Source organism: Amphiura filiformis, chromosome 4 (assembly GCF_039555335.1).
Source record: "Amphiura filiformis chromosome 4, Afil_fr2py, whole genome shotgun sequence".
Taxonomy (NCBI): domain Eukaryota; kingdom Metazoa; phylum Echinodermata; class Ophiuroidea; order Amphilepidida; family Amphiuridae; genus Amphiura; species Amphiura filiformis.
In genome coordinates, this window is record NC_092631.1 from 80,316,458 (window position 1) to 80,330,496 (window position 14,039).

The 14,039-nt window shown below is 37.0% G+C and overlaps 1 protein-coding gene across 3 annotated transcripts in view; it reads right to left on the reverse strand.

The window, feature by feature from the left end:
* LOC140151488 (arf-GAP with SH3 domain, ANK repeat and PH domain-containing protein 2-like) overlaps positions 1–13,472 on the reverse strand; it is a 79,381-nt gene extending 65,909 nt beyond the window's left edge. For 2 of the 3 annotated variants that reach the window (XM_072173841.1, XM_072173840.1), the window contains exons 1-2: positions 13,194–13,472; positions 617–689 (exon numbers count right to left, since the gene is read on the reverse strand). In XM_072173841.1, coding sequence (XP_072029942.1) covers positions 617–689; positions 13,194–13,319 — 199 coding nt within the window. In that variant the 5' untranslated portion in view covers positions 13,320–13,472. The remainder of the gene's footprint in view (positions 1–616; positions 690–13,193) is intronic. The other variant, XM_072173842.1, reaches the window with a different exon arrangement.
* Positions 13,473–14,039: the final 567 nt, after the last annotated feature.

Genomic DNA, 14,039 nt, shown 5'->3' on the forward strand with positions numbered 1-14,039 from the left:
ATTTTCTTGGTTTTTATCCTTAAAAAAGGGGCATTTCATTTGCAATGTTAAAAACTAAAACTTCATATCATTTAAGCCTTCTGTCAACCATACATGTACTGCGAAGGCCAGTTCAAGGAGCAGGGTTGTAACAATTTTTAAAGCTGAATTTATACTTGATCGTTTTTATAAAACAGCGATTCTCATGCATGCTATGTTTACATCCATTTTCAGAGCATCAAGCTGATTAATTGATACAAATCGCTGAGGTAAACAACGACATCACTTTTGGGAGTTGAAGAAATCCCAACTCCTGAGTGATGTCGCTTGACACATGAATGCATCAACCAATCATTTCAGTGGATCTATTATTTTGCCAATTACTTTACCTTTCTTGATCAATAACTTGACCCCAAAATGACCTTGCCAATTTGCCTTGCTGTGGTGGACATGGTGGTTGTTCCCACCAACTTATTTAGTTTCTAATAGAAGAAGAAGCATGATCTGGGGTTCAATTCCCACCTGGGCTTTGTTTTTGTGGACTTAAATTACTAGCAGGGAGCCAAGATGTGTAGTCATGTAAATGTACAAGACAAGAAATAGAAACTAGTTTCTAGTTTATTGGTTGAATACTTACTGTTTCCTGTACTGTAGATTGATTTGATTGATTTTCGCATCTTAGAAAGACCACTACGATCTGTGTCCAGTGTCTGCAAAAAAAAAAGTACAAGTTGAACTAAATCAGTCTGAATGATAACTGATCTCATACATGTAGGTAAGGGGCAGCCTATTTATAAAAAACATATCACACAAAGGTACGGGCGACTTACTTTGTTTTAAACTCTCTGCAATTGCATCAGCAGATAGACGAGGTCTGCTTGTTTTCTGTTGACAAGGGACAGTATTCATTGAATGGGTCTTTTCAGAACCACCAAACCTTTCACTTTTAAGCAGATAAGCGAAGTCTGCTTGTTCTCTGATGGGGCAGTCTTCAGTGAACAGCTCTTAACAGAGCCAACAAACCTTTTACTTTAGCAGATAGGCAAGGTCTGCTTGTTCTCTGTTGACAGGGGCAGTCGTCAGTGACCGGCTCTTTTCAGAGCCACCAAACCTTTAATTTTAGCAGATAGGTGGGGTCTGCATGTTTGTTGTTGACAAGGTGCAGTCTTCTGAATCAGGGCTTCTAGGGAGACCAGTACTTTTGTATTGATGGAATTTTCCTGAATAAATAACGAATAAATAAAATTCTGTGAATGGCTCTTTTCAGAGCCATCAGTAGGCAAGGGGCGCATATCTCATTTTTAGGTAATGAAGAGGTCAGAGCTACTCCTGACAAAAGCTTGACAGTTCCAAACTTGTCCGACAGCGAAACCGCTATCAAACTTACTAATTGTGATATGTTTCTTCCGCAAGAAGGGCATATCTGCGCAGATACAAAACGCTTGAAATCAGTTAACTTGTGAAGAATGGAGCAAGAAAATCGTATCACCACAAATACGACTTTTCTCATTTATAATATTAGTAGACATTTTTCACCAGTTTTGCAATGTTTGTTTTTGATACAAAACCATTTTGATGAAGAAAAGCTTACAAAATATATGACCCATTCTTCAGACCGATGTTTTTTTTACAAACGTAATCGAGTATTTTTACCCCCTCCCCCATAAACAAAACTCGTTTATAGAACGTCATTGATCTTTTGGTTTGTTCCCTTAACCCTAACCCGCCTGAATACTACAAAATACTACTCGATATATGCGCTGTTCGTGCATGCATCCCACGTGGTGTGATGATGCAATCGCCCTAAGTGATATATGGTCATTTTCACGGTAAAGGGTGTAACTTTGGATTTTTAACATTTTAATCCGTAGTGTTCTAATAAAGCCACAGAATTCCATGATTTTTGGCCACATAAGTTACCTAGTTAGCAGCTACCTTGGGTAGCATAATCAGCTTTGGGAGTTACTGCGTTCAGTTTTAGCAGGCTTCAATGTACTTAATATTGCCATTTTGAAAAACTATAAAAAACAGTATCATTTTTGTAAAACCATGTGTTTTCTTCAGTTAGTTCATGGATAAGTTTTCTTATCCCGAATGTACAGTCATATGTTCAGTAAACACTGCCACATTAGATTTAATTGTGAACAGCCCTGTATTTTTGAGAACCGGACTTGATATTTGTCGCTTCGAGGCTTCATTTTCCGTTAACAATTGTTAACAAACTTTGTGGGTGTAGCTTTGGTTCATAATTCTTGGTTATTTCTTCACTTCTTGATTCAAACAGTTGTTATCTTAACTTGAAATGGGTAACAAAAATTAGTCGATTTGCAAGCTTTTAAAATTTTTATAAAATCTTGACTTCAAAGAGCCGTTTTTCCGTTAACTTTTTTGAAGCCTCCGAAACAAACTGTTCAGCAAGCTTGTGCAAATATAAATTAAAGAGCTCATCCAATCTATTTATCAAAATGTAGCAAAGTAGATCCTCAAGTCACATGTTTTTAAATCGTGGAGATATATATCACCGTTTGAAAATGGGACCCAATACAAACTTTCCGTTAACAATTGAAGCCTCCAAAACAAATGAAGCCTCCAAAACAACAATAAGATTAATTATCATCTATGCATATCTAAATTGGTGTGTTTCATACTGATATCTGCATTGTAATTATTACTTGATATGTGCAGAATGTCATAAATTAAAAAAAAAATTGACATTATGGTTAATGTTTGAAAAATATACTGATACCCAAAAAGCCTGTTTCGGAGGCTTCACATGCAAAAAACACCATACTTAACAAATGGGTGAAAAAATTAACATGTGATAAATCTACAATATCTGCCGCATAGAATCATTGATTCAATACACACAAGAAAATAACAGCTTAGATGATCCCAACACTGTTGTTTTCAAAACAACTACTTCTGCAATGTTTAACAATTGTTAACATGAAGCCTCCGAAACAAAAAAAAAATGACTTGCTGTGATAATTTAATTTTTGTTACAACTGAAATTCAATACTTAGAAGCAACAAGCATAAAAATTGGTAATTGTGATATTTTTTACCTATTTTTTTATGTCAACTTGTAGTAGTTAGCCTTAGCCAAATATTTTACTTTTATGATCACCTGTGTTGTTAACTGAAGCCTCCGAAACACAAATCGCTTGAATTGCCAATTCTAAAAAATAACTCCAATTTCTGTGAAACTTGGCTGGGAGGTTCCTTTCATCAAGTAGTATTTGTACATGAAGTTAGACATTCAAATTATTTTAGAAACCCAATTAAAACTTAAAAAATATGTTTAAGGTTTGGAAATTTCCATTGTAAATGACACTTGATGTTAAAAATTTTCAAAACTGCAATTACAAACATAGCAAAACATGGTATAAAATTCAACTTATATCTGTTGACTTACTTTGGAATGGGATTTCACATGTATTCCAGCTTTCATGTCATAATTTTCTGAGATTATGTAAAATACATTTTTTCTTAGATTTTAACCAAAATGTTATGGAAATGTCAAATTTTTTATTAGAAATCAAAAGGTTTAAGCCTTGAAACATTATTTTACTGGAATTTAAGTTGCTTCTATGCATGACTTCAGTAAACAGAAACATATTTACGTGGTTTGAAATTTTGACCCTAAAAATCAAAAGTTACACCCTTTACTGTGAAAATGACCATATAGGCACGGTTTAAGCTGGCCAGCGAAGCCCAAGACCCGTGGCAAAGTGTCGCCGACCGAGTGCTTGGCATGCGAGGGTCTCGGGTTCGAATCCCACCCAGAGCAAACAACTTCTTTCCTTCTTTTCTCTCTTTATTCTTTCCTTCTTTCCCTTCCGCGTCCCCCAAAAAGCCCTTAGGGGGTTAGGTTACCACTATCGAAACTCAGTATAGGCTTCCTTAACCCTAACCCGCCTGAATACAACACAATACTACTTGATATATGCGCTGTTCGTGCATGCATCCCACGTGGTGTGATGACGCAATCGCCCTAAGTGATATATAGGCACGGTTTCACTGGCCAGCGAAGCCCAAGACCCGTGGCAAAGTGTCGCCGACCGAGTGCTTGGCATGCGAGGGGTCTCGGGTTCAAATCCAACCCAGAGCAAACAACTTCTTTTCTTCTTTTCTCTCTTTATTCTTTCCTTCTTTCCCTTCCCGTCGCCGAAAAGCCCTTAGGGGGTTAGGGTTAATGAACAGCTAGCAATGCATACTAATTTCAATATGTCCCTGATTTTATGTAGTGAACACAAGTTGCAAATCTTTAAATTTTGGTAATTGTTTTTCAAAATTTTTCAAAATCAATCATGAATGATTGCAGCACATGGTGTCAGGTGTAGGGACTCTTCAAATCTGCAAAATTATAATCAAAATTAATTTTCAATTTTTTTTTTTAATTCACAATTTAATGAATTCAAGTGCGGGCCCGTAAATTAAGTGCGGTCGGTCGAGCGACGGGAAATTCAAGATCAATTGTCAGTAGCCTAACTATAGATTGTCTATACCTCTTAGTCGGCAGGGTAATAAAACATAACAAGGCGGTTCTCGAACCACGAGTCTCGCCTGCTTTTGTGACCGCCTGCTTTTGCGATAACTGTTGGTAGAGAGGTAAATGAATTTGGCGGTTATCGGCTGGGCACGATTATCTGGCTGATGGCAACTATACTGTACCCACCAAGTTTCATGCCCATGCAACAGTTTTTACTAATATGACCTCAGATGACCCTGGTGGCCCTGAAATGACCTTCTAAAATTTTGGCTCTAAATGTTGACTGTACCCCTCATGCTAAGTTTCATGCCCATACGACAGTTTTTACTAATTTGACCTCAGATGACCCTGGTGGCCTCGAAATGACCTTCCAAAAATTTGGCTTTAAATGTTGACTGTACCCATCAAGTTTCATGCCCATACGACAGTTTTTACTAATTTGACCTCAGTTGACCCCTGGTGACTCCAAAATTACCTTCCAAATATTTGGTTTTAAATGTTGACTGTACCCACCAAGTTTCATGCCCATAAAACAGTTTTTGCTAATTTGACCCCTGGTGACCCCGAAATGACCTTCCAAAAATTTGGCTTTAAATGTTGACTGTACCCACCAAGTTTCATGCCCATCCGACAGTTTTTACTAATTTGACCTCAGATGACCCCTGGTAACCTCAAAATGACCTTCCAAAAATTTGGCTTGAAATGTTGACTGTACCCACAAGTTTCATGCCCATACGACAGTTTTACTAATTTGACCTCAGATGACCCCTGGTGACCCCAAATGACCTTCCAAAAATTCGGCTTTAAATGTTGACTGTACCCACCAAGTTTCATGCCCATACGACAGTTTTAACTAATTTGACCTCAGATGACCCCTGGTGACCCCAAAATGAACTTCCAAAAATTTGGCTTGAAATGTTGACTGTACCCATCAAGTTTCATGCCCATACGACAGTTTTTAATAACTTGACCTCAGATGACCCCTGAGTGACCTCGGATGACCCTGTAATGACCTTCCAAAAATTTGGCAAAACCAAAGAACTATTTCATCAAAGTAATAAATCTAAACAGAAAGATGCTTCCTTTACGAGTTATCACTCATTGAAAGTGCTACTTTGCATACTTTACAGGGAAAGCGACTATCTTAAAGTCGTCATATTTCATTAATTACATGACCGATCAAGCTGTTATTTGGATATGTGATGCACAGTTGAAAATTAATTATTAAAAGATTTGGTGACCTCAGTTGACCTTTGACCTTGTATGTGACCTTTGACCTCACGAAATTGGATAAAGTATGTTGCGCTGAAAAATCAAACTTGGCAATACCAAAGATCAATTTCATCAAATAAATCAAAACAGAAAGATGCTTCCTTTACGAGTTATCACTCATTGAAAGTGCTACTTTGCTATACTTTACATGGGAAAGCGACTATCTTAAAGTCGTCATATTTTCATAATTACATGACTGATCAAGCTGTTATTTGGATATGTGATGCACAGTTGAAAATTAATTATTAAAAGATTTGGTGACCTCAGTTGACCTTTGACCTTGTATGTGACCTTTGACCTCACGAAATTGGATAAAGTATGTTGCGCTGAAAATCTAATCAGGTCGAGTACCTCTGGCCACGCAACTCCCCACCATGTTACGTCACTGTACCCAATACGGATCTCCAAATAATCTGTTCACAAGGTATTTTGCTTATTACGCATATATTATGCAAATTAGGTACTTAATTACCATATTTTACGCTCAAAATCTAATCAGGTCGAGAACCTCTGGCCCCACTACTCCTCACCAAGTTACGTCACTGTACCCCATACGGATCTCCAGATAAGCTGTTCACAAGGATTTTTTGCTTGATACGCATCAAATACGCATAAATCATGCAAATTAGGTACTTAATTACCATATTTTGCGCTGAAAATCGAATCGGGTTGAGATCCTCTGGTCATACTACCCCCTACCACGTTATGTTGACCGTATCCACCAAGTTTCGTGCCCATACGACAGTTTTAGTCATTTGACCTCAGATGACCCCTGGATGACCTCGGGTGACCTTGGCCCACTTACCGATACAAACTTGTTCTGTCTGGGGTGAAGATGCACCCACCCACCAAGTTTGAAGAACGTATGCACCCCAAGTCTCCGAGAAAATAGGTTTTTGCATTTTATGCATAAATTATGCAAATTAGGTACTTAATTACCATATTTTGCGCTGAAAAGCAAATCGGGTTGAGATCCTCTGGTCATACTACCCCCTACCACGTTTCATCATCATAGGGCTTATGGATCTTACGGATCCCCAGATACAGCTCCACAAGGCGGATTTCTTCAGATTTCCAACCATATTTGTAGAATCGTTCCGCATAAATTATGCAAATTAACAACTAAATGTGCATACTTTTCGCCGAAAAACTAATCAGGTGATCAGCAGATGTGTATCATAGCTGCCACCAGGTTTTGTTACCATGCGCCCTACGGATCTTGAGATCCACAAACTCCGCTATCAATTTGCGCTGATTTTCGCATAAATTATGCAAATTAGCTATGTTAATTTGCATATTTTTCACCGAAAACATACGGTTACGGAGCAAACTTGGATACCCTTCCTCCCACCAAGTAGCATCGCCGTAGGTCTTACGGTTCCCCAGATACAGCTCCGGACGGACACACATACATCCACACCCCCACCCCTCCACACACACACCCCCACACACGACGGACAGACAGAAATAGTGATTACTAAGTCCCATCCTGAACAAAGTTCAGGCGAGACAAAAAGGTGAGATGGCCGAGCGGTTAAGGCATTGCGCTGTCAGCCGGGAGAATACAATCGGTGAGGGTTCGAGCCTTGGGCTTGCCTTAGGTGAGAATTCTCTTCCTTGCCCAACAAAGTGTTCCTAAAGGTCAGAAATACTGCAATTGCATTCAGTTAACTTACACCACAGAATGTAAAATTTTGTTGAATTTCTTCTCACCCCATACACTATGTTTAGCATGTGCAGGTATACAATGTAGGCAGTGTACGACATCTCGTGGTTCGGAAGTCACATAAAGCCATTGGTCCCGTGTACAGGACGAGGCATCCCTGTGCACATTAAAGTGTCAGAACTATTCAAAAAGAGAAAGGCCGGGAAGAAAGGGGACCATCCCGGGTTCTGATACCTGTTTATACTCAACCCTAGGTCAATCAAGAGGACAAGATGGGTGCGATACAACATGTACAAAGTTGGGTAGACCTATATCCAGCTCTGCATACTGTACCATATCCAGTAGAACATAGATCACTCCAACAAAACTAGTGTTTTGACACAGTATAGCACATGCCATGCATGCACGGACCTTTCATCTATAATAAATTACTGAGTTCGAAAACTTTACGTGATAAAACTTGAACGGTGGTAACGCATAAATTTGCAAATTGAATGATGGTTAAGGTAATTTTAGTTTTTAAGGATCTAGCAATGAGCGTTTATGGCGTTTCGACAGTATTTTTTGTGGGACATGAGAGCACCTCAGACGTATCGAATTGCATTCTGAATACGAAGCATGTCTTTCTGATATTAAATAATTTTCATTTTTTGAAATTTACGATGTAATACAAATTTTATGACAAATTATTAAAATTTGATATTTTTCAAATTTTTGATATGGTCACGCGTTTTAAACTCGCCACCCAAAAAGGGTGGAGATGTTACGCTTTTTGGTATCAAGCTGCAGTTAATCTCATATATTTTCATAATTACAAAAGCTAGATCAATGCATATGGTCTCATTTGTATTATTATGACATATTCCTGCAAAGTGGCATTGCCATAGTCCATTCAGAAGTGAAGATATACCTTTTTGTAGCTTGAAGTACAGGGGTGGAGGCGGCGCGCCGCCGCCTGTACAAACTATATGGGAAATTGACATTTTAGTACTATTTTGCAGAAACATTGATATTTTTGTCAAATCTTTATGTATGGCTATAAATTTGGTACCAAAAGAAAGCTAACATATTCTACTTTATTGTTTTATGATTGACAAGTAGGTAAATGAATGTATAGTATGGACAAACTGGCCGATAATAAAGCAGTCAATGCATTTTAAGGCGCACGAGTGCGATCGCGCGCATAGAGCCCACCCTAAATCACTTTACCGAGTGCGATTCATAGCGCACCTTGTCACCTGAAGGAGTTTCCAAAGTTGCAGCGGTTCCCGAAAGTGATTTCCATAAAATAAATCGATGTCATGGCCTTTACAAAAGTGACGACCCAAACAATATCTTTTCTACTCGCTGATTGGCCGTTTTCGACAATTTAATATGTAAATTAGCTGACCTTTCTTGTGAGGTCACGCTACCGAAATATGATAACGTGCTGTTCATGTCACAACAAAGCCGTGACATGCCATTGCCCACCGTAGTAAATGAGGTAATGTTTATGCATTCAACTGTACTGTATAATTATTTAGAAGCTGAACAAGGCTGATTTAATATTTTGACATGACCAACACACGTGCGATCTGTCAGCGGTGAGTGTAGCGCCATGATAAAATTGTACCGAGGTTTGCCGATAGAAATATCAGTTTATACTACTCATCATGGATTCATGGCGGACAAAAAGAACAAATGGGTCCAGTATAAGACATGGAAAACCTACAAGCTTAATAATGTAATGGGGTTTGAAAAAAACCGAGGCAGACGGGACGATATTTGTGTCGAAAGTTTGGTGTTTGAGTTGTTTGAGTAAGCCCATCCCACGAACGAACTGCCCCCATTCACGCTGTACAAAAAAAAAAAAGGAGCCAGTTAGCATGCCAGGCACCACTAAGCATGCAAAGTGCATAGCATCGGACTTTTGGTGATCCCCGTTATCTTTTTTTACCGTGTCAGACAGGAACGCGCTGCTCATTAAATATTCATAAACCCAACACGTCACAAACACATGGTCTTATTCGGCCGATAAGAATCGTTGCAATTAATTAACCCGACATGGTTTTATGAATGAATTTTTGACCTTACTGGGCTCAGACATATGCATATTCATATATATTCAAGATGGCTGCTGGGTCCTGGCAAAGACGGAATGAAAATCAATGGTTCCGTTCGGAAAATATTGCCATTTGAAAATTGACTTCGAACGAAAGTCAAACGAGCAAAAATTTCGATGACTGAAGATACTCAAATTTCATTTACATGTATCTGTAATTTTGGTTATAATTTTTTGTTGGACATGGTATATTTTTTCTGACTTTGCTGGAAGCTTATTTCAAGTGGTCGTGGTGGATTTTACTGCAGAGGATCCAGTTTTTCAACGGAGACGGACAATATGCACGAGGTGTTTCTTAACAAATTTTACAAAAATTTCACCGATCCTACGCACACGATTCGTCAGTTCTGTGCATGTGATGTCATGCAGTGGGTGCGTGGGGCAGTGCTAGGAAATTTGCATAATTTTAACTTGGTAAGAAGTTTGATTGCCCACCTTTACATTGTAGTCCCACATTCAACACCAATGCTTCTTATCTGAATATCAAGTGCAATAATTCAAATAGCCCACCTAAACTTCTTACCGAGTGCAAATGATAGCACACCTAAAATCCTTACCGAGTGCAATTAACAGCACACCTGTAGCTCGCCTGACTATTTCCAGGAGTGCGATTTATAGCACACCTGCTTTTTTCAAAATTCATTAACTGATAAAGAAAATAATAATAACATTAACATAGTGATTTTGTGACAATTATAAACTTGCAAATCGGTAGGAAAAATTATTTTTAAAATAATATTTCATGCCCATTGATTTATTTTATTTTAAAAAGCCAAATAATGTTAACTGTTGGGCCTATAATAATACTTTCCAATAATTAAGAGTGTCACGTTTTTGTTTATTTTAAGTCAATTAATGTCAGCATGATGCTAATACCTTTTTGCAACCAATAAATCAGTAAATCCATGAAAATGAATATGAATTTGGACTTCAAGATCAGTATATCCTCCAGGAACTAAGGTCATTACTGGATACTACTAAAAAGTACTTTTTCTGCACAACATTCAGGCAATCCACATCACTACAAAGCCAATCCTAAAGCCAATTGATGCTATCATACCTAAAGACTGTGTATCATATTTTGGCATCAAAACATGCCATCGGACACAACTTGCATGGACTATGTGGATGTAATGTGTGCAATTGCACTAGATACTTTTTACATAATCTATATGTTCTTAAAATCCTAATATTTGTGTATGTATGTTTGAAAGAATCAACCTGTTTTCATGTGCATCTTTTTAAAAGGTGCATTGCCATCGACACATTTAATTACTCGGTAAACGCAAGTTGTTTCAGGTATGTTAATGTTAAAAGTAAATTATGATGACTTGTTTCAGTGATTCTTGCTGCCACAAAAACATGTTGGAATGTGTCATAGTTAGTCTGATATAAATAGATAGGTTTTTGGGTGATAATGCCCAATTATGACACAAGTTTATGGACTCTCGTGAGAAGATTAAATTTCCGATGATAATTTTGCACCAAATTGGGATGGAAATATTTATTTTGGGTGAATCATGAACCCCATGCAATTTTATATTGTTGTAAGGGCCTAAGTGTGCTCTGCAAGAAAATAGCATTATTTTTGCTATATAGGGTTACAGAAAATGTTATTGTAAAAAACATTGAATGACTAAAAATATAAAAAAATTCACATTTCAGTCAATGTTACCTTTTTATCGTATACCTAGTGTCAATTCTGAGTGCATATTTGGATTCCTTGGGCAATTTCCTTTCAGAAAATGTATACTTTTACTACCATAGGGGGTATACTTCAGCAAATAGGAGGCGACCTTAAAACGCACGACCATATAACAGTCCTCAAATAAATTTTATAAATCTAATGATATATGGTCATTTTCACGGTAAAGTAGGCCTGCTAAGAATACGCGATTTTGGAGGCCAAAAACGCACCCCGATTTTCCAAAAACGCAAAAATCCGCGATTTCCGCCAAAAACGCAAAATCAAAAAAAATTTTTTTTTTTTTTTTTTTTTATGATTTTTAATTTTTTTTTCGCGGATTTGGAGAGTCCCTGGGCCTAACATCAAGTGCTACCATCATTAAAAATTTTTTTTTAAAAATTAAAAAAAAAAAAAAAAAAAAAAAAATTAAGAAAATTAAAAAAAATTAAAAAATACAAAATTGCGATTAAAAAAAAATATTTTGCGGATTTAGAGAGTCCCTTGACCTTGAGTGAGGTACTGCAATCATTTGTGGCTGATTTTAAAAAAATTGGAAAAAGATACAAAAAATTACAAGTTTGTATCCAAATGGGACCGATTTGTAACTTGTGTTCACTGCATAGTCTATTGAAGATATAAAAATGCATTGGTTTTGTACACAAGTCTGTATCTTAGATAGATTTTGAAGTGAACACAAGTTACAAATTGGTCCCATTTGGATACAAACTTGTAATTTTTTTGTATCTTTTTCCAATTTTTTTTTTTTTTATTTTTTTTTTAATGATGGTAGCACTTGATGTTAGGCAGTGACTCTCCAAATCCATGAAAAAAAAAATTAAAAATCGCAAAAAAAAAAAAAAAAAAAAAAAAATTTTTTAATTTTTTTTTTAGATTTTTTCAAAAATGTCAAAAAACGCAATTGGAGCCAAAATACGCAAATTGCGGCGCAAATAACGCAATTGCGTATTCTTAGCAGCCCTACGGTAAAGGGTGTATGTAACTTTGGATTTTTAACATTTTGATCCGTAGTGTTCTAATAAAGCCACAGAATTCCATGATTTTAGGCCACATAAGTCATCTAGTTAGCAGCTACCTTGGGTAGCATAATCATCTTTGGGAGTTACTGCGTTCAGTTTTAGCAGGCTTAAATGTACTTCATATTGCCATTTTGAAAAACTATAAAAAACAGTAACATTTTTGTAAAACCCTGTGTTTTCTTCAGTTAGTTCATAATTTTTCTTATCCTGAAAGTACGGTCATATGTTTAATAAACACTGCCACATTAGATTTAATTGTGAACAGCCCTGTATTTTTGAGAACCGGACTTCGATATTTGTCGCTTCGAGGCTTCATTTTCCGTTAACAATTGTTAACAAACTTTGTGGGTATAGCTTTGGTTCATAATTCTTGGTTATTTCTTCACTTCTTCTTGATTCATAACAGTTGATATCTTAACTTGAAATGGGTAACAAAAATTAGTTGATTTGCATTTGCAAGCTTTTAAATTTTTTATAAAATCTTGACTTCAAAGAGCCGATTTTCCGTTCACTTTTTTAAAGGGATATTCATAATTTTTTTGCAAATATAACCAGTTTTTATTGGTATTTTTTGGAAAATCACAATAATGAATTCAAGTGAGGGTCAGAAAATGAAGTGAGAGCGGGTGACAGGAAACTCAAAATCGACTTTCCTTGGCCTAAAATGTGTATTACATTGCGAATTTCAAAAATCAAAATTATTTGATATCAGAAGGACATTCTTCGTATTCAGAATGCAATTCGATATGTCTGATGTGCTCTAATGTCCCACAATAAATACTGTCCAAACGTTCATACCCCTTCCCTTAATGTTAAACCACAATTTAATTATACACATAGTTGTTTCATATGTTACTACATGTACATGCGGAAGCAATTAGACCTCTTGTGCTTGGCTTTGCTTGGCAGAGGCCTGCTTGCTGCTGTGCAGCAGCCAATACAAAACATTAATTAGCCTACCTCTTCCAGAGCAGTAACCGCTTGTCTACACGCTCCCATCCTCGAAACAAAATTAGACGTTGTAGGCGAATTTATATCCTCTTTTGTTTCAGAAAGAAACTCCGGAACGGTAAGTATGTCCGGCATTGTTAATGGTAATTGGGCTTTTCAGCCCAGATTCTCATTTGCAATTGAAAGCTCGGTGGAATTGTAATGTTTTCTCTCAATGTTTTACTTCCTAGTTGATGATGTTTTGATCACAAAACCGGAACCAGAACAACATCATCTACTCATCCTGCACTGCGAAGTTCAAATAAGTGGTTCTAGAAGTACTCCACGTTTCCCTTGGACGTACAAAAAATTAAAATTATCAAACATTCCAAAGTTTTACTCAAAAATCCAACGAAGTTACTTGTTTTAGAATTATATGAAGAAATATTTCAGGTTGAAAATGTTCCTTTATTACATGCTGCTTTAATACATGTACATCATTTCATTTCACAATTTAAAAACACATGTTCCATCTCTTCATCAGTGTTTCATGTTCACGGTTGCCTCTCATGCACATTGCCATTTGCCACGTAATTCTCTAAGCAAGCATTTGTTTTGCAATCGAGGCTAAACGGTAATTGTTCTGAGTTTGCGCAGTAGCTTTGCGCGACAGGTGTTTTCGTCCAGAATTTACGTACCTGCTACGGTTATCTATACAGTACACTGTAAAACCTAATTTATGTATGTGATTGATAGCCGTAACACAAAACTTTTTCGGTAAGGGAGCGATCGTTATTTATGGCAGGGGGGAATGGGTAAATTTAGGGGAACACACGAAATTTTTTGTGGTCTTGAGGGGGAACCTGAAATTTTAGT